The sequence below is a fragment of the Camelina sativa genome, chromosome 8 (genome assembly GCF_000633955.1).
Source record: "Camelina sativa cultivar DH55 chromosome 8, Cs, whole genome shotgun sequence".
Lineage (NCBI taxonomy): Eukaryota > Viridiplantae > Streptophyta > Magnoliopsida > Brassicales > Brassicaceae > Camelina > Camelina sativa.
Genome location: NC_025692.1, coordinates 17,055,020 through 17,078,552, shown reverse-complemented (window position 1 = coordinate 17,078,552; position 23,533 = coordinate 17,055,020). Strand labels below are relative to the sequence as shown.

The 23,533-nt window shown below is 38.3% G+C and overlaps 1 protein-coding gene and 4 pseudogenes across 1 annotated transcript; 3 read left to right on the top strand and 2 right to left on the bottom strand.

Moving 5' to 3' along the window:
• LOC104709625 lies at positions 788-3,236 on the top strand (annotated as a pseudogene).
• LOC104709624 lies at positions 5,209-9,158 on the top strand (annotated as a pseudogene).
• LOC109125185 lies at positions 9,822-13,732 on the top strand (annotated as a pseudogene).
• Positions 14,671-17,876, bottom strand: LOC104707338 (subtilisin-like protease SBT3.10). Its single transcript, XM_010423665.2, has 10 exons — positions 17,773-17,876; positions 17,576-17,667; positions 17,378-17,475; positions 17,135-17,290; positions 16,391-17,058; positions 16,212-16,282; positions 15,881-16,117; positions 15,691-15,805; positions 15,420-15,612; positions 14,671-15,329 (listed from the first exon to the last, which is right to left on the bottom strand). The coding sequence occupies exons 1-10, from the start codon at positions 17,854-17,856 to the stop codon at positions 14,758-14,760; spliced, it is 2,286 nt and encodes a 761-aa protein (XP_010421967.1). The 5' UTR covers positions 17,857-17,876; the 3' UTR covers positions 14,671-14,757.
• LOC104707339 lies at positions 19,488-23,533 on the bottom strand (annotated as a pseudogene).

The window sequence follows — 23,533 nt, the reverse complement described above, 5'->3', positions numbered from 1 at the left end:
ACTGATAACATTCAACTGTTTTGGCAAAAAAAATATCTCTTCTATCAATTTACTTGATTGTGCATATGTCAGTCTGCTTTAATGTCAATTACCCCAAAAAATTCAATGCTGATAAAACTAAATTTATTGCTTCGGTAAAAAAAACAGATATCTTTCATATCAACTTTGAAAAGCTGATCGTTCAAATGCTTTAGCGAGAAGAAAATATCTCTCTCATCACTCGGATCATTTCTTTCAACATCTCTATGGATTTTGATTTGGAGTCGAAACTCATATCACTCATTACTCAACTATTATTCGAAACGCAAGTAGGTTGTGATGGGCATTGGTATTCCAAGGCAGCGTCAGTTACTACTCAAATAATCTCTTTAGTCAGCACAATGGATTTGCATTCACAGCCTAAGATGACGGAGTCCGAGCTGATTCCACTCATTACTCAAACAGTCTCTGTCTTCAACTCTATGGATTTAGATTCCCAGCCGAAGCCGCTAACGGAGTTCATATCACTCTATTCTCGGAAAATCTCTCTCCGTAACTCTACCGATCCGGATACAAGTAGTAAGCTGGATTTGGATCTCGTGGCACTCTGTGGTGAAATGGTGACTATCGAACCGGAGCCGGAACTCATGTCATCCATCTATAAGATATTCTCCTTCGTCATTTCTATGAACTCAAAGTCGGGGAAATTTATTTCTTTTTGTCCTGAGGTACAAGTAAGATTAGGAAAAGGTCAAATAAAATTTCACGTGTGTGAAGAAGCGTTTAGGGACCGTTAAGGCAAGTGGAGGTGTATCGGTGGAGAGTGGCTTAAAGTCAATATTTCAGGAGAAGAAGACGCTACTACTTATTTTTGCTGCAAAGGTTGCAAAGGCAAAAACCATGAAGAATATAAGAAAGCTCCGGTTGAGGTCAAACACTATCTTCATCGTAAACATTCTCTCCAGCTTGTGTTTTTAGTTGAGGACAGCGAGACCAGGAAGTGTTATTGTTGTGATGAGTATCTCGACGATGTATTTTATTATTGCATGTCTTGCGATTTTGCTATGAATATGGCTTGTGTGAAGAGACCACCGAGCCATTGGAACGTCGTCAAGTCTATGGACTCCGAGTCGGAGCTCATTTCACTCATTTCTCAACTATTATTTATCCCCTGGATTATTGGGACAAGTATATGGGATTCAGTTATGGACTCGAAAGCTATCTCAGTCATTAATCAAATACACATTCTGGTCAGCTCCATGGACTTGGATTCGCAGCCGAAGCCGGAGTCGAAGGTTATGTCACTCATTACTCAAACAATCTCTCTTGTCAGCTCAATGGATTTGAGTTCCCAGTCGGAGTCATTGTTAAAGCTCACACTACTCCTTCAAAACTCTATGGATTCGGATTCTATTACGGAGCTAAAGTCACTATTACCTAAGACATTGAGTCTCGAGCCGGAGCCTGAGCTCATCTCCCTCATCAATCAAGTAATCTCATGTATCATCTCTATGAAGTCAAATTCGAAGAAGTTTATTTCCCTGTGGCCTCAGGTAAACCTAAGCTTTGAGAATGGCAAATTTTATGCGTGTGAAACAAGTATGTGTAGTAACAATGTAAAGTGGGATTGTCTCCCTGGAAACTGGGTGAAATACAATTTCCCAGGAGAAGATGCTACTTATTTTCGCTGCTTAGGTTGTAATGGCAAGCATCATGAAGAATATAACAAGGCTCCAGTTGAGCTCAAACATCATCTTCATCGAAGACATTCTCTTCAGCTAGCCTCGTTGAGAGAGAACGTCGGAAGAACAAGGCAATGCTATTGTTGTGATAGATATCTCGACTGGACATTCTATTTTTGCTTGTCTTGCGATTTTACTATGAATATGGCTTGTGTGAAGAAACAGCCAGTCTTACATATAGACCGTGCAAGGTGGCATGAGCATACTCTTGCTTCGTTTCCAAGACATGCTTCCTTAACTTGCAACCTATGCGCCTTGGCTGATACGAGCTCCCCTATCTATATGTGTCCCCCTTGTGACTTTGTTGTCCATCTACGATGTATCAACTTACCTCGTGTTATAAGGATATCACGCCATCAACATCGTATCTCTTTTACAACTTCCTTTGACGACCAAGAAGATTTGTTTTGTGGCGTTTGTCGCAAAAGCATCATTAATGATTACGGATTCTATTTTTGCATCAAAAGTGGATGTTTGTATGCAGTTCATTCAAGATGTGCCACACAAGAAAATGTATGGGATTGTAAAGAACTTGAGGGAGAGCCGGAAGAGGATATTGAAGAGGTTGAGCCATTTGTCAAGATAAGCGATGGAATCATAAAGCATATCAGTCACGAAGAACATCATTTGAGACTTGATGATAACTCAAACAGAGACTACGACGAGAACAAGGAGTGTCGAGCATGTACCACGCCAATCTACTTTGGTAAGTTTTATTCCAGTATGCAATGTGATTTCATTCTCCACCAAGACTGTGCAAATCTTTCTCGGAAAATATATCACCCCATACATCCACATCTACTCACTCAACAATATTTCAATGCTTTGGAAGATCCTTTTCTATGTGAAGCTTGTTTCCGGTACTGGGTAGCCGGTTTCTTCTACGAGTGTGTCAAAAAAGAATGTAGTTTCCGTCTACACGTGCAGTGCGCTAAAATTACTGAACCATTAGTCCATGGAAGCCATAGGCATCCTTTGTTCCTAACATCTAAACCAAAAGAGCGAAGAATTTGTTCGATTTGCAAAGCTGCTGAACATGAGACATTCAACTGCATTGTCGAGTGTGACTTTGCTTTGTGTTTTAAATGTGCGACTTTACCTGAAAAGGTGAGGTATAAGCATGATAATCACACGCTCACTCTTTCTTATGGGGATGAAACAAGTACCACCGTGACGTATTGGTGCGAAGTTTGCGAGGGGAAGGTAGATCCCAAAGGACGGTTTTATGTGTGTGATGAGTACTGTTGTGTCACCTTACACATTGACTGTCTGCTTGGACGGGACTTATACATGAAGCCTGGTTCATCTTTGTTTCATTTTGGGGAATTCGAGGAAAAGGTACATGTTCTGCCTAACAACCTTGATATGGATCGATATATTTGCTCTTTTTGTGAGAACCGTTGTCCACACAAGATAGCTTTTCAATGGTCTGGGTCAGTATTTTGTTCCTTAGATTGCACACGTGATTCTAAAGAGCTTGATGGACACTCTGGTTGTGAGAACTAATAAACTTGTATTCGGTTGTATTGATTAACTCAAACACTGATATGTCCAATATTGTTTATGAGACACTTTATGGAAATTTTTACTCAATGAAGTATTTTGCTTTTTGAAACAAGATCAATCGAGCACACTGTCCCTTGATTTTGATTACGATAATAATGTCATGTGTGGTTGAAACCATTAAAAGATTGCAGGCGTTAGATTGAATAAACAAACCAGAATTGCTTCATAAAGAGTTCACATATATCCATGCAAATTCTACTCAAAGAATGAATTCTTTTTTTTTTTGTCCCCTTAAGGATATATCTAGAGAGCTAGACCCTTACCATCATTTCCCAAACCCTCTCCTAGGGATCCCTTTGTTCAGGAAGTAACATGACTTTTTCTCAAAGAATTCGAAACATATACAGGTCAGAAGAAGACTTTTCTGCAAATTGCGGTGAATAAAAAAGTGTAATATATGATTACTTGTTTTCCAAGGAAGCTAATTAGGGAAACAAATAAAAAGGTAATGGCATAGTTGTGTGATCCTCTCAAGAAGTCACATAGGACTAAGAAACCGTACCAGCGCCCGACCGCTTAATACAACATAACCGTATAACATTATCCTTTAAGCGTCCACTAGGATTACAAGCTCACGTTACCAAGCTCGGCGACAGATGATGCCTCTTCTCTGTATATATTTAGAACTAATGACGAGTGTAAAATAATTATCAATTGAAAATCAAGTTTTATATTAAATGTACTTCTAAACTTGATAATGAACCAAAGAAACAGTGTAGCTTCCAGTTTTTTTATTGAATTTTGTCCGCTCAAATCTGATGTAAAATTAAATCACATTCACTTTCATTCAATATAATATGTTAGTACAAACTCCACAACAAGATACAAATGGTTAGTATTTTGTTTTTTTGTTTGTTTAATTCTCATCTTAGTAGTAAGGCAGAATTTGCGTTCTCACAGACAAAGGAATGGTGACATTGTGCTCAGAGTCACTCCAAGTCAAGCTTCCAAAGTAGTAACCTGTGTTGATTTTGTGTGTGGTCGAAACTCTGAGTTTAAAAAAGCCCGTATGGTTGTAGAGTTGAACACCAGCGTCTCCGGGGTCACAGTCACTTGGATGCCCAATGGTGGTTCAACCATTACTTTATAAAAAAAGGAATGGTACAAGTTGTGTTCGGCTGAACTAGTCACATTAGACTCCGTAGCAGAGCTGGCTAGACGCATATCCATCGCCAGGCACACAACTACAACTAGAGAACTCGATTCCAGAACCCGACCACTTGAAACGAATTTACCGTACCAATACCCTTAAAGCCTCCACTCGGATTACGAGCTCACGTTACCAAGCTCGGCAACAGATCATGCCTCTTCTCTCTATATATGTAGCTCTGTTTTTTTGGGCGTCTTTCGATGTGGGACATGTATAAGTTTTTCATAGCACAATTAATTTCCCATTCATATTATATATTATACATTTAAATGGAACATGGTTACATATGGGACATGGATTTCTTTTGTTCATAAGTGACGGGAGCAGCCACGACAACATGATGAATCCTTGCTCGTTCAAAGTTTTATAATTTATTGGTGGACCGTGGATGGAGCCGCCAATATGCTCACTCCTGGTGCTGCTATATAAGGGGCTGCATTGCAACACTATGTAGGCTCAGTCCATTATGTATGTTCGTAAGCGTACAATTGGGTCATAAAAGCCCATTATAAATTTAATAAGTCAAGCCCAATAAACAACAAACATTCTGATTTCTGACAACGATTCATCTCTTCTTTTCTCACCGTCGTAGTTCCCATTATTTCCGGCGCTGAAATTCATCGGCCACCGAAGAAGACTCAAGTCTTGATCCTTTGTTTCTAGCTAAAGATTTTTTCTGATTTGTCAAGAAAGCTGATTATTGAAGAGAGCATTGTGAAGCTATGTTTTGGCTTGGAACACCAGAAACAGCATGAAACATACCAAGTAAAGCTCTAAAATTAGCCAAAGAAGCGACATTGAGCAAGAATCATACCCTAGGGGGAGGCTTACTTGTTCTGTTGTTGAGGTTAACCATCCATCTCATTTTCTCTGTTTGATTTGTTTATGCTTACATACATTGCAATAAACTATACTTTAGTTGACTTAGCCACACACAGACACATCCTGATATATTCTTTTAATTATAAACTATGATGAAACTTGGGAACAATTCCAAGAAAATGGAAACATTCTTGGCCTTAACACGTCTTTTAGGAGATATCTATATAAACGATTTATTCTCTGCTCCTTCATTAGAATTAACATCTCTCTTTGACTTTGTGATTTGGAATGAGGAATTACAGAACATCTATTGTTGTACTGAGTTTGGTAATATTTCTCAATGTGCAGAGAAATTTTGTGGCACAAGGCAGTGCTGAGAGGAAGGTAGTTGAGGATGATTAAAGATAGTTCTTTTCATCAGAGAACATATAAGAGGAGACCTAACATAGTTCTGTTTCTGATAATCAATAATAGGTTCATATAGTGCATTTGGGTGAGAAGCAGCATGATGATCCGGATTTTGTCACGGAAACTCACCATCAGATGTTATGGTCACTTCTGGGAAGGTATCTAAAGAAAGGGTAGTTTCTCTTTCTCTGGTATAATAATGTCTCAAACAGTTACTCAGATTTCTTGCATTTTGTTCGATGTGAACAGTAAAGAAGATGCACACGATTCAATGGTGTATAGTTACCGACATGGCTTCTCCGGTTTTGCGGCAAAGCTTACCAAGTCCCAAGCCAAGAAGATAGCAGGTACTCATTTTTATTCTCACATTTTGGCATTTCAAGAATCAGACACCTAGGACATAAACTATATGAGATATCAACCGTCTCAACCAGCCTGTCTGATTTTTTTTTTTTTTTTTTTTTTTTTTTTTTTTTTTNGTAACTAATTTGTCAGTCACGGGAACGCAACGCACTGTACTCTGCCACTTCACTGTGTGAGTAAAGTGAGTTTGGGCCTTGAGCTGGGCCGTTAGCAAATGAATATTCACAGCCGCGTGAGATTAGAACTTACCCTATCTATCTCTCTCTCTCTCTCGAAGAAATCGTCAGACTCCTATAAAATGGTCACTTGTTTCGTACGGCCTTTCTTTACTCCCTTTAGAGAGATAGAGAGAGAGAGTGCGTGCGATTATCTTCTCTTTCTTCTTTGATTTATTTTCCTTTTTTTTTTTCTCTTTTTTTTTTTTTTTTTTTTTTTTTTTTTTTCATTGCTGATGCTGTTTGGCAATAGATTTACCTGAAGTTGTTCATGTTATACCGGATAGTTTCTACAAGCTGAAAACAACTCGGACTTGGGATTACTTAGGCCTTTCTGCCGCCAATCCAAGGAATCTTCTAGATGAAACTAATATGGGTGCACAAAGTATCATTGGTGTTATCGACACAGGTATGAGCGTTTACTTGTATATTTCTTTAATCCCCGTGTTGGTTTTATGACTCCTCCTCTTAATGTCTCTATGACTAAAATGTTCTCTTTGGTTGCAGGAGTATGGCCTGAATCTGAAGTATTTAACGACTATGGGATTGGGCCGGTGCCAAGCCACTGGAAAGGAGGATGTGAATCAGGAGAAGCTTTCAACTCTTCTCACTGTAACAAAAAGCTCATAGGAGCCAAGAACTTTATCAATGGTTTTATAGCGGAAAACAAAAGCTTTAACTCCACAAAATCACTTGATTTCATTTCTCCTAGAGATCATGATGGTCATGGCACGCATGTTGCCACCATTGCAGGTGGCTCATACGTGCCCAACATAAGCTACAAGGGCTTAGCTGGAGGGACTGTGAGAGGTGGGGCACCTCGTGCTCGTATAGCAATGTACAAGACTTGTTGGTATCTGGATGATGAAGACATAATGAGTTGTTCATCAGCTGACATCTTAAAAGCTATAGACGAGGCTATGCATGATGGTGTTGATGTTCTGTCAATCTCTCTAGGCTCTGACGTTCCTATGTATGGCGAAACTGATATCCCCGATGGGATAACTACTGGAGCATTCCATGCAGTCTTAAAGGGTATAACTGTTGTTTGTGCCGGTGGTAACTCTGGCCCTGAGGCTCAGACCGTGACAAACACAGCTCCTTGGATTGTGACTGTGGCTGCAACTACTCTAGACCGTTCCTTTGCCACACCTATTACACTTGGCAATAATAAAGCCATATTGGTAACAACAAGATATTCACTCTTTATTAATTGTTCTACTCAGATTACAATTTGTGTCATATTGTGAGTTTGGCCACTATATTGTAGGGTCAAGCAATGTATACAGGTCCAGAAATTGGCTTCACCAGCTTGGTTTATCCAGAGAACCCAGGACAGAGCGACCATAGTTTTTCTGGGTAATGTTCAGTCAGTCTTTCAACATATCTTGTAATATGAATATGATAAATACTCTGACATCCTCTGGTTCTTGTAATGCAGTACTTGTGAGGAACTCTCCGTGAATTCTAATCTTACAATGGTCGGGAAAGTCGTGTTGTGTTTCACAACATCACCTTACAGTGCTTCTGCATCGAGTGCTGCACGTTCGGTGAAGACAGCCGGTGGTATCGGTGTAATCATCGCAAGACAACCAGGTTATGTTATCCGACCATGTCTAGATGATTTTCCTTGTGTTGCTGTTGACTGGGAGCTCGGAACTGATATAGTTCTCTACATACGGTCCAATGGGTATGATACTATATCTTCACCACTTAGAATTTGTAAGAATGTAAGCAACGCCGTATCTGAGACTATGCTTCACCTGAACTGTGGTTTGCAGATTGCCTGTTGTGAAGATACAACCTTCTAGAACACTCACAGGCAACCAGTGGGAACAAAGTTGGCAACGTTCTCATCAAGAGGACCTAATTCGATTGCAGCTGCGATCCTCAAAGTATGCTAGAATCATTCACATGCTCTTTTTTCTTTCATCAAACAATCATATTTTGGACTAATGTTGTATGTAATGCAGCCGGATATAGCAGCACCAGGAGTGAGCATATTGGCGGCTACAACCACTAATACCACTTTCAACGACCGAGGATTCAATATGATGTCAGGAACATCAATGGCGGCTCCTGCAATTTCAGGAGTTGTTGCGCTTCTTAAAGCTTTACACCGTGATTGGTCTCCTGCTGCCATTAGATCAGCCATTGTCACTACAGGTTCTTCTTATCTTCTTCATCTAATCTATCAAGTTACCTCCACAAGAACATACATATCTCAGTAAGCATTTATTTTCTACAGCTTGGAGAACAGATCCGTTTGGAGAGCAGATATTCGCTGAAGGGTCACCTCGGAAGCTAGCTGATCCGTTCGACTATGGTGGAGGTCTTATGAATCCTGAGAAAGCTGCAAAACCAGGTCTTGTATATGACTTGGGACTTGAAGACTATGTTCTCTACATGTGCTCTGCTGGTTACAACGAGTCATCGATCTCTCAGCTTGTCGGTAAAGGAACAGTCTGTTCAAATCCCAAACCATCTGTTCTTGATTTTAACTTGCCTTCCATCACAATCCCAAACCTCAAAGACGAAGTCACTCTCACCAGAACTCTCACTAACGTTGGACCACTCAAATCGGTCTATAGAGTAAAGGTTGAGCCACCATTGGGTTTTCAAGTGACCGTGACACTGAAGACACTAGTGTTTAACTCTAAGACCAAAAGGGTCTCTTTTAAAGTCAGAATCTCAACCACACACAAAATCAACACAGGTTACTACTTTGGAAGCTTGAGTTGGAGTGACAATGTGCATAAGGTTACAATTCCTGTATCTGTAAGGACGCAGATTCTGCAGAACTACTACGATGAAAATTGAACCTATAACAGTGACTAACCATTTGTGAGCTTTTTGTATTTAATACTGTATAATCCACATTTTTGGAGCTCTCTTAATATATTCTTTGAAAGTTACAAATACCATCTCGTGATTTGGTAATGATCAACACAAGATACACATGGATCTATCCCTTCAAGGCAAAGCTACATGTTCGAGACGACGTGACAGTCATGAATCTCATATTTGCTGAAAGCTGATTTAACAGAGCCGAGTTTTTATAGCTCACAAATCACCATTCTGAAACTGGTGATTGTTTCAGAGTTTGACCAAATCTGTATTTCAGTAGACATTTTTCTGATTTCTGTAGAGCTAACGAAACAGCATGAAGCATGGTTAACAACGCGTTTCTTTGGTCAAAATGCATACTAATTCTAGCATGCTTACACCTCAAGTTTAATTGTTTGAGCATGGACAAGAGAGTCAACCCAATCGGTTAATTAGCTGCCTATACCAAGTAAATTTTCTCATTGCTTGCTATATTTTACAATATCTTCATATGATTTGTGTGTTTGATCCATCATTACTTGACTAAGCAACACAGCTTGATATATTCTTTAGATTATCTGTGTAGGTTTTATATTCTGACTATATGATGAAACTTAGGAGATTCAAACAAGCAAAAGTCAGAACAATTCTAAGTAAGGGAAACATTCTTGGTCAAACTCTTCTTGAGTAGAGACATCTATATAAATGCTTCAGCTCCCTTGATATTTATTAGGCTTCAAGTAAAGTACATCTTTTTCTTTGACAACCCATTTCTTCTTGGAATGAAGAGTTCCAGAACCTTAAGTTTTGTGGTACCAAGCCTGGTAATAATTCTCAATGGGCAGAGCACTTTCGTAGCACAAGCCAATGCTGAGAGCAAGGTACTCGACAAATATATAATGTTTTTTCTTTTAGCCACTAAACTGACAAAGTTGGTTCTGTTTCAATAGGTTCATATAGTGTATTTAGGTGAGAAGCAATATGATGATCCTGAGTCTGTCACGGAATCTCATCATTAGATGTTGTGGTCACTTCTTGGAAGGTATGTCAGGAAAATTTATCTTTCTAAAGTTAAATAATAAAGTGTCTCAATTACTCAGATTTCGTTGGTGTGTTCCATGTTACAGTAAAGAGGATGCCCATAATTCTTTGGTGCACAGTTACCGACATGGCTTCTCCGGTTTGCAGCCAAGCTTACCAAGTCCCAAGCCAAGAAGATAGCAGGTTAAGAGTTTATCAAGTCTTTTATTTTCTTGGCGTTAACGGAAACAGAAACATAAGACATTTTTTTACATGATGCTCTTTGAAAACAGATTTTACCTGAAGTTGTTCATGTCACGCCGGATAGTTTCTATGAACTGGCAACAACTCGAACTAGGGACTACTTAGGCCTTTCCGCCGCTAATCCGAAAAATCTTCTAAATGACACTAATATGGGTGAAGACGTTATTATTGGTGTTGTAGACTCAGGTATTTGTGCATATTTGCTACACTGCTTTAAATCTCTTGTTGCTTTTGCTTACTTTATATCTTAGCATCTCAACTAATAAATCATTTTATGAGGTTGCAGGAGTTTGGCCAGAATCTGAAGTATTTAATGACAATGTCATTGGACCGATACCAAGCCACTGGAAAGGAGGCTGTGAAACAGGGGAGATGTTCAACGCCTCTCACTGCAATAAAAAGCTTATAGGAGCCAAGTACTTCATCAATGGTTTCCTTGCGATACACGAAAGCTTCAACTCCACTGAATCACTTGACTTCATTTCCCGTAGAGACCATAGCGGTCATGGCACGCATGTTGCCACCATAGCGGGTGGTTCATACGTCCCACATACAAGCTACAAGGGATTAGCTGGAGGGACTGTGAGAGGTGGGGCACAACGTGCCCGTATAGCAATGTACAAAGCTTGTTGGTATCTTGATGATTTAGACATAAATACTTGTTCATCTGCTGACCTCTTGAAAGCTATGGATGAAGCTATGCATGATGGTGTTGATGTTTTGTCCTTGTCTATCGGCTATCGTCTTCCTTACTACCCTGAAACTGATATTCGCGCTGCCATAGCTACGGGAGCATTCCTCGCCGTTTTAAAGGGTATCACAGTTGTTTGTTCAGGTGGTAACTCCGGACCAGCAGCTCAGACTGTAGGAAACACGGCTCCTTGGATTTTGACAGTGGCTGCAACGACTTTAGACCGGTCCTATCCCACACCTATTATACTTGGCAACAATAAAGCAGTACTGGTAACAACAAGATATACATCATGTATATCTCTACTTAGGTTTGATGTTTTCACAACATAGTATATGATTTTTATGTATCTTATTGTGACCATTGTATTGCAGGGTCAAGCAATGTACACTGGTCCAGAACTTGGCTTCACTAGCTTGGTTTACCCAGAGAATCCAGGGAATAGCAACGAAAGTTTTTTTGGGTAAGATCAAAGTTTTTTAGTATTAACCAAATCTTTCTATACAGAATACATCAGTTTTGTGACATCACACTCTTTGCAGTACCTGTGAGCTTCTATTCTTCAATTCCAATCGTACAATGGCCGGCAAAGTCGTGTTGTGCTTCACAACATCAACACGTTACACCACAGTATCAAGTGCCGTGTCTTATGTCAAGAAAGCTGGTGGTCTTGGCTTAATTGTTGCAAGAAACCCTGGCGACAATCTTTCACCATGTGTAGATGACTTCCCTTGTGTTGCTGTTGACTACGAGATCGGGACAAATATACTTTTCTACATACGTTCCACAACGTATGAAAATATGAACGATGAAAGCGCAACTCTCATTGTGAAGATACAACCTTAATGAACTTGTATACTTTGCAGATTGCCTGTTGTGAAGATACATCCCTCTAAAACACTTGTTGGACAACCAGTAGGTACAAAGGTTGCAGATTTCTCATCAAGAGGTCCTAATACGATCGAGCCTGCCATCCTCAAAGTATGTTCTGTTATTTTTTCAGACCCATTAGATTATTTTGCCTCAAGATGTTTTAAATCATATGAATGTTGCAATGTAGCCGGATATAGCAGCACCAGGAGTGAGCATATTAGCGGCTACATCCACCAATAGAACTTTCAACGACCAAGGATTCATTATATTGTCTGGAACATCAATGGCAGCTCCTGTAATATCAGGAGTTGTTGCACTTCTCAAAGCTCGGCACCGTGATTGGTCTCCTGCCGCCATTAGATCAGCCATTGTCACTACAGGTTCTTACCTTCTTCATCCAATAGTAGAAAAAGAGAGATAAAACACGAACATACTAATCTCCATACTCGTCTTTACTCTGCAGCTTGGAGAACAGATCCATTCCGTGAGCAGATTTTTGCTGAAGGGTCACCTAGGAAGCTAGCTGATCCGTTCGACTATGGTGGAGGTCTTGTGAATCCTGAGAAAGCTGCGAAACCAGGTCTGGTGTATGACCTTGGAATTGAAGACTATGTTCACTACATGTGCTCTGCTGGTTACAACGAGTCATCGATCTCTCAGCTTGTCGGAAAAGGAACAGTCTGTTCCATTCCCAAACCATCTGTTCTTGATTTTAACTTACTTTCCATCACAATCCCAAACCTCAAAGACGTAGTGACTCTCACCAGAACCCTCACTAACGTTGGACCACTAAACTCGATCTATAAAGTAATGGTTGAACCACCATTGGGCATCCAAGTGACTGTGACCCCGGAGACGCTAGTGTTCAACTCTACAACCAAACGGGCTTTTTAAAGTCAGAGTTTCGACCACACACAAAATCAACACGGGTTACTACTTTGGAAGCTTGACTTGGAGTGACTCTGAACATAATGTCACCATTCCTTTGTCTGTGAGAACGCAAACTCTGCCTTACTACTACGATGAGAACTAAACCAACAAAGTAACCATTTGTACACTGAATGAAAGTGAATTTGTGATTTAATTTTACATCAAATTTGAGCGGCCAAAATTCAATACAAAACTGGATCAAGCTACACATATTTTCTTTGGTTCAGTATAAAAATTAGAACTAAAATAAAACTTGATTTTCAAGTGAAAAGTTAATAATTATTTTGTCAATCGTCATTAATTCCCATATATGTAACCATTTCCATTTAAATACATATATATATAATGAATGGGGAAATTAATTTGGTTAATGAAAACTTATATATGTCCCACATCGAAAGAAGCAAAAGACGACACAACTACATATATACAGAGAAGAGGCATCATCTGTCGCCGAGCTTGGTAACGTGAGCTTGTAATCCTAGTGGAGGCTGAAAGGGTATTGTTACGGTAAATTCGGTTCAAGTGGTNTAAACTCGATCTATAAAGTAATGGTTGAACCACCATTGGGCATCCAAGTGACTGTGACCCCGGAGACGCTAGTGTTCAACTCTACAACCAAACGGGCTTTTTAAAGTCAGAGTTTCGACCACACACAAAATCAACACGGGTTACTACTTTGGAAGCTTGACTTGGAGTGACTCTGAACATAATGTCACCATTCCTTTGTCTGTGAGAACGCAAACTCTGCCTTACTACTACGATGAGAACTAAACCAACAAAGTAACCATTTGTACACTGAATGAAAGTGAATTTGTGATTTAATTTTACATCAAATTTGAGCGGCCAAAATTCAATACAAAACTGGATCAAGCTACACATATTTTCTTTGGTTCAGTATAAAAATTAGAACTAAAATAAAACTTGATTTTCAAGTGAAAAGTTAATAATTATTTTGTCAATCGTCATTAATTCCCATATATGTAACCATTTCCATTTAAATACATATATATATAATGAATGGGGAAATTAATTTGGTTAATGAAAACTTATATATGTCCCACATCGAAAGAAGCAAAAGACGACACAACTACATATATACAGAGAAGAGGCATCATCTGTCGCCGAGCTTGGTAACGTGAGCTTGTAATCCTAGTGGAGGCTGAAAGGGTATTGTTACGGTAAATTCGGTTCAAGTGGTCGGGTTCTTGAATAGAGTTCCCTAGTTGCGCTCCCTGCCAGTTGTGTTCTGGCGATGGTTGTGCTTCTGGTGTCAGCTCTTTCAGAATCTAATATGACTACTTCAGCCGAACACAACTTGTACCATAACATTTTTTTTGTATTTTTCATAATTAGCTTCCTTGGCAAGCAAGTAATCAGATATTACACTTTTTTATTCATTGCAGGTTGAAGTCTTCTTCTGATCTGTATATGTTTCTAATTGTTTGAGCTTGGATTTAATTACTGCAGAATTTATGTCACTTCCTGAATCAATAAATAACCTACTTTTAACCCTTTTTAAAAAGAAAAATATTAAACGAATAACTTCTGGGGAACTACTTCGATGAAAACTAAACGTTACTAACCATTCGTATATTTTTCTATGATTCAAAGTAGTTAACTTATGTAACTTCGATTACTAATGGTGAAGTTTCTACTTTGTATTCTTGTATTATTTCTTATCAGATTTTTTCATTAGTTATGTTTTTTTTTTTAATTTCTATTTATTTTCATGCAATCTTCCTTGATCAGTAGTGGTTCTTGATCACCTCATCCGTGAAAGATCTCATTTACCGATTTACTAACAACAAAACTTAGACAATGGTATTATTTATTTATCAATAGTATTCTTTACATATTCTTCAACACTGCAACAGTATTATTTATCAATAGTACTTGGTATTTGTCTTAGTTTTCATCGTAGTATCGTTGCAAGATCTGGGTTCTTACAGATACTGGAATGACTACATTGTGCAAATCGTTAGTCCAAGTCAAGCTTCCAAAATAGTAACCAGTGTTTACTTTGTGTGTGGTCGAGACTCGAACAGTGAAAGATAGCTTTGTATTTGTAGAGTCGAACACTAGTTCCGTTGGCGTTACAGTCACATTAACGCCCGTTGGAGGATCAATTACAACCTTGTATATTGATTTCAGAGGTCCAACGTTAGTGACAGTTCTTTTGAAAGTGACTTCTTCTCTAAGATTTGGGATTGTGATGGAAGGCAAGTTGAGATCAAGAACAGAAGGCTTGGGGTTAGGACAAACTGTTGCTTTCCCGAGGACTCGGGAAATAGAAACGTCACTATATTCAGCAGAGCACAGGTACAAGATGTAGTCATCTGTGGTCATGTCGTAGATGAGACCAGGTTTTACAGCTTTCTCTGGATTTATGAGGCCTCCTCCGTAATCAAACGGATCAGCTAGCTTGCGGCTTGACCCGTCTGCGAAAATTGGCTCTCCTGATGGATCTGTTTTCCAAGCTGCAACGTAAAAATATGTTCTCACGAATCAGTATGTTCTTATTAAATTCGTACTAGTCAATCTAATAACACGTTGAAGATAATAAGAACCTGTAGTGACAATAGCTGATTTAATAGCAGCAGGAGACCAATCAGGGTGTAATGATTTGAGGAGCACTACAACTCCTGAAACAACAGGAGTAGACATTGATGTTCCTGACATCATAGCAAATCCTCCGTCGTTTATAGAACTATTTGGAGAAATAGCTGCTAGTATGTTCACACCAGGTGCTGCTATATCCGGCTGCCATAACAGAGTAGCGGTTATAAAACAGAGAAGCTTTAAGTGGTTAAAAATGTATAGAAAATTGTCTGATGTTACCTTAAGAATCGCCGGAGAAACTGAATTGGGTCCCCTTGATGAGAAAGTTGCTACCTTGGTCGACACGGATCGTGCAACAAGTGTTCTTGAAGCGTCTATCTTTACAATGGGAGATCTAAAGAAAAACAAAACTCAAAATGTTAAGTTGAATATGTTTGTTAAAGAGATTGTGATCATTGCGAAAGTATACCTTGTGGAACGTATATAGAACAAAATGTCGGTCCCGAGCTCAAAGTCTACGGAAACATATGGAAAGTTACGAGTTGGGCTAAGCAAGTGTGTCGGATTTCTTGCAATGATTAACCCGAGGCCACCGGCGTTTCTTACAGCGGTTATAGCAGCATTGGTTGGTTTATTTGCTGCGAAACACAACACAACTTTGCCTTCCATTGCACTGTCGGGATTAGCAGAGAGGTTCTCACAGTCACTGCAAGTTGAAAGCTACATCAGGTCCAAATACGCAATCTCGCGGGTTTAACGTCTTGAACAATCAAAACATGATATATGTTACTCAATTTTACCCTGAAAGTGGTCTCTCTGGGTAAGTAAGACCAACGAAACCGAGTTCTGGACCGCCAAAGATCGCTTGACCCTACATTAAACAAAGAGGAAGTTTTCCGCACAAGTATTAAAACTATAGAAAACATTTTGACTTATAGTATATATTAAAAAAAAAAATAATAGCAGAACATATGTATACCAGTATTGTTATATTGTTCCCAAGTGTTATAGCTGTAGGAAAGGAACGGTCTTGAGTGGTTGCAGCCACCGTCAATATCCACGGAGCTACATTCGAAATAGTCTGAGCCGTGGGGCCAGCATTCCCAGCTGCAGCTACAACAGCAATTCCCTTTGAAACCGCATGGAATGCTCCCACAGAGGTCAGCTCCCTCATATCCGTTTCTGGAAACAAAGGAACACTAGATTGCAAAGAAAGTGACAAAATATCAACACCATCATGGATAGCTTCATCTATTGCTTTTAAGACATCAGCTCCTGTACATGTCCCTGTTTGAAGCCAGCATGCCTTATAAATAGCTATATGAACACCGGGAGCACCGCCTCTTGCAGTGCCTTGTCCGAGGCCTAAGTAGCTTACATTAGGAAGAAAAGAACCACCAATAGTCGAGGCAACATGCGTGCCATGACCGTTAAAGTCTCTCGGGGAAAGATACTCTGGGTTCTCTGTTCTATTCACGACTCCAGCCGCGGCTACAAGGCCATCAACGAAGTATTTGGCTCCTATTAGCTTTTTGTTGCAATGAATCGAGGCGTTGAATGATTCTCCAGATTCGCATCCGCCTTTCCAACGGCTTGGTATAGGTCCATAGCCTTTGTCGTTAAACATTTCAGACTCTGGCCACACTCCTGCATTTCATGGTTTCTATCAATAAACATGTCTCTGAGAGAATTAAAGGAATTGCTCTTGTTCATAGACTCAAACCTGAGTCGATGACTCCAACAATGACCGAATTTCCCATGTTGGCCTTATGTAGAAGACTCTTTGGTGTACCCGGAGACAGGCCCAAGTAATCCCAAGTTCTTGTTGTTGTCATTTCGTATAATGTATTTGGTATGACTTGTACTACTTCAGGCAGTTCTGTTCACGATAAGAGAAGAACAATAATAATGAATATTTGGTTTTAGTCATATCAAGAAACAGAGAAGAGTTCAGCTCTAAAACTACCTGAAATTTGTTGGGCTTGTGACTCTGTCAACTTGGCAGCGAAGCCTGAGAAACCGTGTCTATAACTGTACACTATTGAATCATGGACAGACTCTTTGCTGAAACATGACAATGACTCAAGTAAGTAAACTATCTTCGATCTTTCGACATATGTCTTCAGTCTTCCAAAAGTTGTTAAGTAGAAGTACTAAATCATACCTTCCAAGAAGTGACCACAAGATCTGATGGTGAGATTCAGTGACAGACTCAGGATTGTCATGTTCCTTCTCTCCCAAGTAAACTACATAAACCTATATGATCACAAAGCAAAAAACAATAGTCAGAAACCATACCATACCAAGAGAGATATGGTTATGTTGCCTGATCAAGAGAGATCTCTCATGAATACCATTTACCTTTCTCTCAGCAACGGCGAAACTGATCTGTACATTCAAAACTATAGACAGAAATAAAGCCAAGAGAATTATGGTTTGGCCCATTATTTCTCTTGAATGGAGAAAGAGAGATATATGATTCAATGTCTAAGATTATCAATGATGCAGAAGGCTTTATATAAGGTATAACATTTGAAGACTTCGTCTTCTACGAGGTATATTGTGACATTAGTTTACTCTGTTTTTTAATAGTTGACACCATGTGGTTGCTTGTTTTTTAGAGTCAAGGGTTCAATTTTGACATAGTTCAAATTAAAAAATCTATATTATCTCAAACATTTGATTTTCAATAATAATCAGCTCTGAATAGTTCTCTAATGAGATTAGAAGTGATCAAAATAAGAACACTAAAGTTGTATCTAAATTAAATTAGTTCAAATTTAGAATTCAATAATACTAAGCAACTTTGAATAATTCTCTACTGACATTAAAACTGATTAGGTTAAGAACACTAAATTAGCAATATAGGCAAAGTAACTTCAAATTTTGAATTTTAAAATATCAACTCTGAATGTTAGTTTTAGAACAATAGAGTTGTAAGTATTAAGCAACTCTACCAGAGAAGTATCTTGGCTAAATGACTATACGCGTAACATACCTAGATTAGGATTTGTCAGATTATGAAAACTAGACCAGTTTCTTTGCTAAATTACTTTATACATTCAAGTTATATTGATTTCCCTTTCGAGGAAGATGTAATTTTTTTTACCAGCTACTTTTGGCACAGTCATCATCATCGATACTTACTGTTTTGATTGGGTCTATCAAATTTTGATGTTTTTACATTTTCCAGAAAGAAGAAAAAAACACGAGAATAGTTCTTCATTGGGATTAAAATGATCATATTAAGACACTAGAGTTTTAAGTATTAATCAATGAAGTAGTTTCTTGGCTAGATTTCTTGTAATACAAAGAAACTCTAAATAATTCTCTACCATGGATAAAGAATACTCATATTAAGAAAGTCCAGAAAATACCATGTGAAAATAACTTTATACCAACTACATATTAGAATTGGTCATATTGAGAACAATAAAGTAGTTTTATATTAATATATAATGTCAAGAATTAGTTTCTTTGAGATGGAAACTTGTATATTTGAAAGTAAAAAAACAAATTTGGAAATTTGTATATGAAGAAACAGAGCCGACATCTGTTTTATAGGTTCTTTGTAAACGTGTCGGGCTTTTTAGTACTCATATACATTATTTTTGGCAGTGTAAACTTGTTTATGTGTATCTATTTTGGAACTAAGTTATATTCATAAACTTGGACGTTGTCTTTGGAAGTAAGGAATATTATAAGACAAGTAGTTGTTTTTTATTTTTATTTTTCCATCGACGAAATGGAGAAGCAGTCCTAGCGCTTTAGAAATGTTCAAACTTGCTCAAGAACGGTTGCAACTTAAACTTAACAACACATATTAATCTAAGCTCATTCAGGTAGACAGGTAGAGAACAAGATTGCACTTTGTATAAAAGTTAACATTATAGATTAATTTAGCCAAAAAGCTCTGTTAATGCATTAATGGTGAATAAGTGATAGAGATTAGGTCTCTGTTATCATCAGTTATAACTTTGAAAGCACTACTTGGAGTGAATCTATGTTGTGTCTAATATCATCAGTTACAACTTTGGACCTCGTGTGTGCCTATGACCATTCTATATACGGATAAATAACCAAGACAATAATCCACACAACATTATTATTCATCAGCATTATGCTTTACATATTATTCAACACAACAACATATATAGTACTTGAGCAGAAGATGGTTTTCCCTTATATCAGTTCTCATCGTGGTAACGTTCGAGGATTTGGGTTCTGACAGATACTGGGATGACCACATTGTGCAGATTGTCAGTCCATGTCAAGCTTCCAAAGTAATAGCCAGTATTTACTTTGTGCCTTGTCGAAACTCTCACTTTAAAGGAAACATTTTTGGTCGTAGAGTTAAACTCTAGCGTATCCGGTGTCACGGTCATACTAACGCCGATTGGAGGATCGATCATAACTTTGTATATCGAGTTGAGTGGTCCAACATTAGTGACGGTTCTAGTGAGACTAACTTCGTCTTTGAGGTTCGGTATTGTGATGGATGGCAAGTTTAGATCAAGAACAGAAGGCTTTGGATTAGGACATACTATTTTATTTCCGAGGACTTGGGAAATGGAGACGTCATTGTAATTATAGGTAGAGCATAAGTAGGAGACATAGTCATCAATGGTCATGTCGTATATGAGACCTGGTCTTGCAGCTTTCTCTGGATTTACGAGTCGTCCTCCATAATCAAACGGATCTGCTAGCTTGCGGTTTGACCCGTCTGCGAAAATAGGCTCGCCGGATGGATCAGTTTTCCACGCTGCAATGTAAAATGTGATCCCAAGATCAATATGATATTTTGATCATTCTGACAATGAGTTTGAAGAAGATAAGAACCTGTAGTGACAATAGCTGATTTGATAGCAGAAGGAGACCAATGAGGGTACAATGATTTAAGTAGCACTACAACTCCTGAGACAACAGGAGTAGCCATTGATGTCCCTGACATCATAGCAAATTCTCCGTCGTTTAAAGCACTATTTGGAGAAATAGCTGCTAGTATGTTCACGCCAGGTGCTGCTATATCCGGCTGTAGAAATTAGTTATCAAAAACTTTTAGAATCTATAACACAGGAAATTGGGGTATTGGTAACAGTATAATGTAGCGTTTAATGCCTTTCTGCTATGGTTGACAAACATCTCAGATTTAGATAGCGTTTTCTAAAAAGAAACGCAGTGTAGAAGTGTATATAATACATACCACTGGTAAATTTTGAAACGCAGTGCATATTTATTTTCCCGCTAAAATACTTTAATGAAAAAAAGAAGCGGCTCACAAATTTTCATTTTCCTTCCCACCTTTGTTACCCCTCTCACTACAATGTTGGATCAGTATGGAAAAAAATGATATACCTTAAGAATCGTTGGAGATATCGAATTGGGTCCTCTTGATGAAAAAGATGCTACTTTTGTAGCCACGGGGTGTGAAACAAATGTTCTTGGAGCATGTATCTTTACCATGGGAGATCTAGCAAAACAAAACCCAAAATGTGTGGTAATATATGTTTGGAACCATTATCCATGAAAGTCCACAAAGAAACAGACAAGTTTTGGTGATGATACATTGTGGAGCGTATGTAGAACAGAATGTCAGTTCCGAGCTCAAAGTCTACCATAACACATGGAAAGTTACGAGTTGGAATAAGCGAGTAGGTTGGATTTCTTGCAATAATTACCCCGAGACCACCAGCATTTTTAACTGCGATTCTAGCATTTGTTACAACCGTGGAGCGGGGATTTATATCTGCTGTGAAACATAACACAACTTTTCCTTCCATTGGATTAGCGGAGAGCTTCGCGCAATCACTGCAAGTTGAAGGCATCATGTTCTAAATGTTCAATCTCAGAGGAACATATAGTCAAAACATGAAATAGTGATTCAAAGTTACCCGGAATAAGTAAGACCAACAAAACTGAGTTCTGGACCAGCAAAGATTGCTTGACCCTAAATTAAGCAAAGAAGAAATCATCAGCATTGGGTTTAATTAGATCCTTAGGTAAAGAGTTTGTCTTATAGTTCTTTAATTGGTATGAATATACCAGAGTTGTTATATTGTTCCCAAGTGTGATGGCTGTGGGAAAATAACGGTCTAGAGTAGTTGCAGCGACCGTCAAGATCCAAGGAGTTACATTCGCAATGGTCTGAGCTCCAGGTCCGTCATTACCAGCTGAAGCTACGACATGAATGCCCTTTGCTACCGCATGGAATAATCCCATAGCAGAAAGCCTCACATTAGTTTCTGGTGATAAAGGAACTCTTGGTCCCAAAGAGAATGACAAAACATCAACACCATCATGAATAGCTTCATCAATTGCTTTTATGATATCTGCTCCTGAACATCCCCTTGTAGATCAGCACGCCTTATAAATAGCTATATGAACACCGGGAGCACCGCCTTTTGCAGTTCCTCTTCCAACGCCTAAGTAGCTCACATTAGGCAAAAAAGAACCACCGATGGTTGAGGCACAATGCGTGCCATGACCGTTAAAGTCCCTCGGAGAAATGTACTCACGCTTCTCTGGTTTGTTCAAGTCTCCATATTGGGCAACATAGCCATCAACATAGTATTTCGCTCCGATCAGCTTCTTGTTGCAGTGAATCGAGGCGTTGAATAATTCTCCAGATACACAGCCACCTTTCCAACGGCTAGGAATAGGTCCATAGCCTTTGTCATTAAACATTTCAGACTCTGGCCACACTCCTACATGCATTTGATGGTTTCTATCAATAAACATGTCTCTAAGAGTATTTAAGGTATTGCCTTCATAGACACAAACCTGAATCGATGACTCCAACAATGACCGAACTTCCCATGTTGGCCTTGTGTAGAAGACTCTTTGGAGTACCCGGAGACAGGCCCAAGTAATCCCAAGTTCGAGTTGTAGTCAGTTCGTATAACGTATTTGGTATGACATGTACTACTTCAGGTAGTTCTGTTCTCAAAGGGGAAATGGTATGTTTACTACTTGGGTTATTATGTTAATTAAAAAAAAAAACAGAAGAAGGGTTCGACCTTGCAAGTACCTGAAATTTGCTGGGCAGCAAAACCTGAGAAGCCATGTCGATAACTATACACTACTGAATCATGGACTGCTTTTTTGCTGAAAACAGGACAATTAAGAAACTAAAATACATATTACAAATTTTTTATTTTCAGAATATTTATATCTATCTTTTTACTTTCTTCTGAATATATATATATATAAATTATCTTTGAATGTCCTCGCACAAAATTAACTACTGACAACTATAAATCATAAGGATGATCAATTGACGGAGGTACAATAAAAGACTATATTATATTTGGTACTTTCACACAAATAGACTACTCCATCTGTTTCAATCTAGTTGTCGTTTTAGGTTTTTTTACACAAATTAAAAAAATAATTAAATTTTTCATTTTTCTCCTTTATAAATTATATTTTTTACTTTTATTTTTCAAGATGTTTCAGATAAAATTGGAATGTTTACCAAATATTTATATTAAAAATCTAAAATGATAACTATTATGAAATAAAAAAATAACACTAAAATGACAACTAAAATAAAATGGATGTAGTAATGCAATATCTAGCGTGCACTGAAGATTAATACATAACAATATTATAACCGATCACAAACATATATGAGAGAAACATAAATATATGTTAATTTTAAAAATATTTAATTATGAGGAATCAGTGATATTATTTTTGAATCCAATCCAAATTTTTAGTATTTAAGTTTACAAATCATCATCATTAACTGATAACAATATATTAAACACTTAAAAAGACTGTCTTTTTGGAACAATTTATTTTTTGAATATTTTGTATTAATTCTTGTCTTATGATGGGTTATCAGCTAGTATATATAATCTCATTTGTAGAATTACTTCTAAATCTCACCTTCCCAGAAGTGGCCTCAGTAACTGATGGTGAGATTCAGTGACAGACTCAGGATCATCATGTGTCTCATAAATGCTTAATGTTATATATGCATGGTTATGTTGCTTGATCAAGAAATATATCTCATAAATGCTACTATGCTAAGTACCTTGGTCTCATGAGCGAAGACGGAACTGATCAGAACTAAAGTTAGAACCATCGCGATAATATTTATTTGGCCCATCATATATCT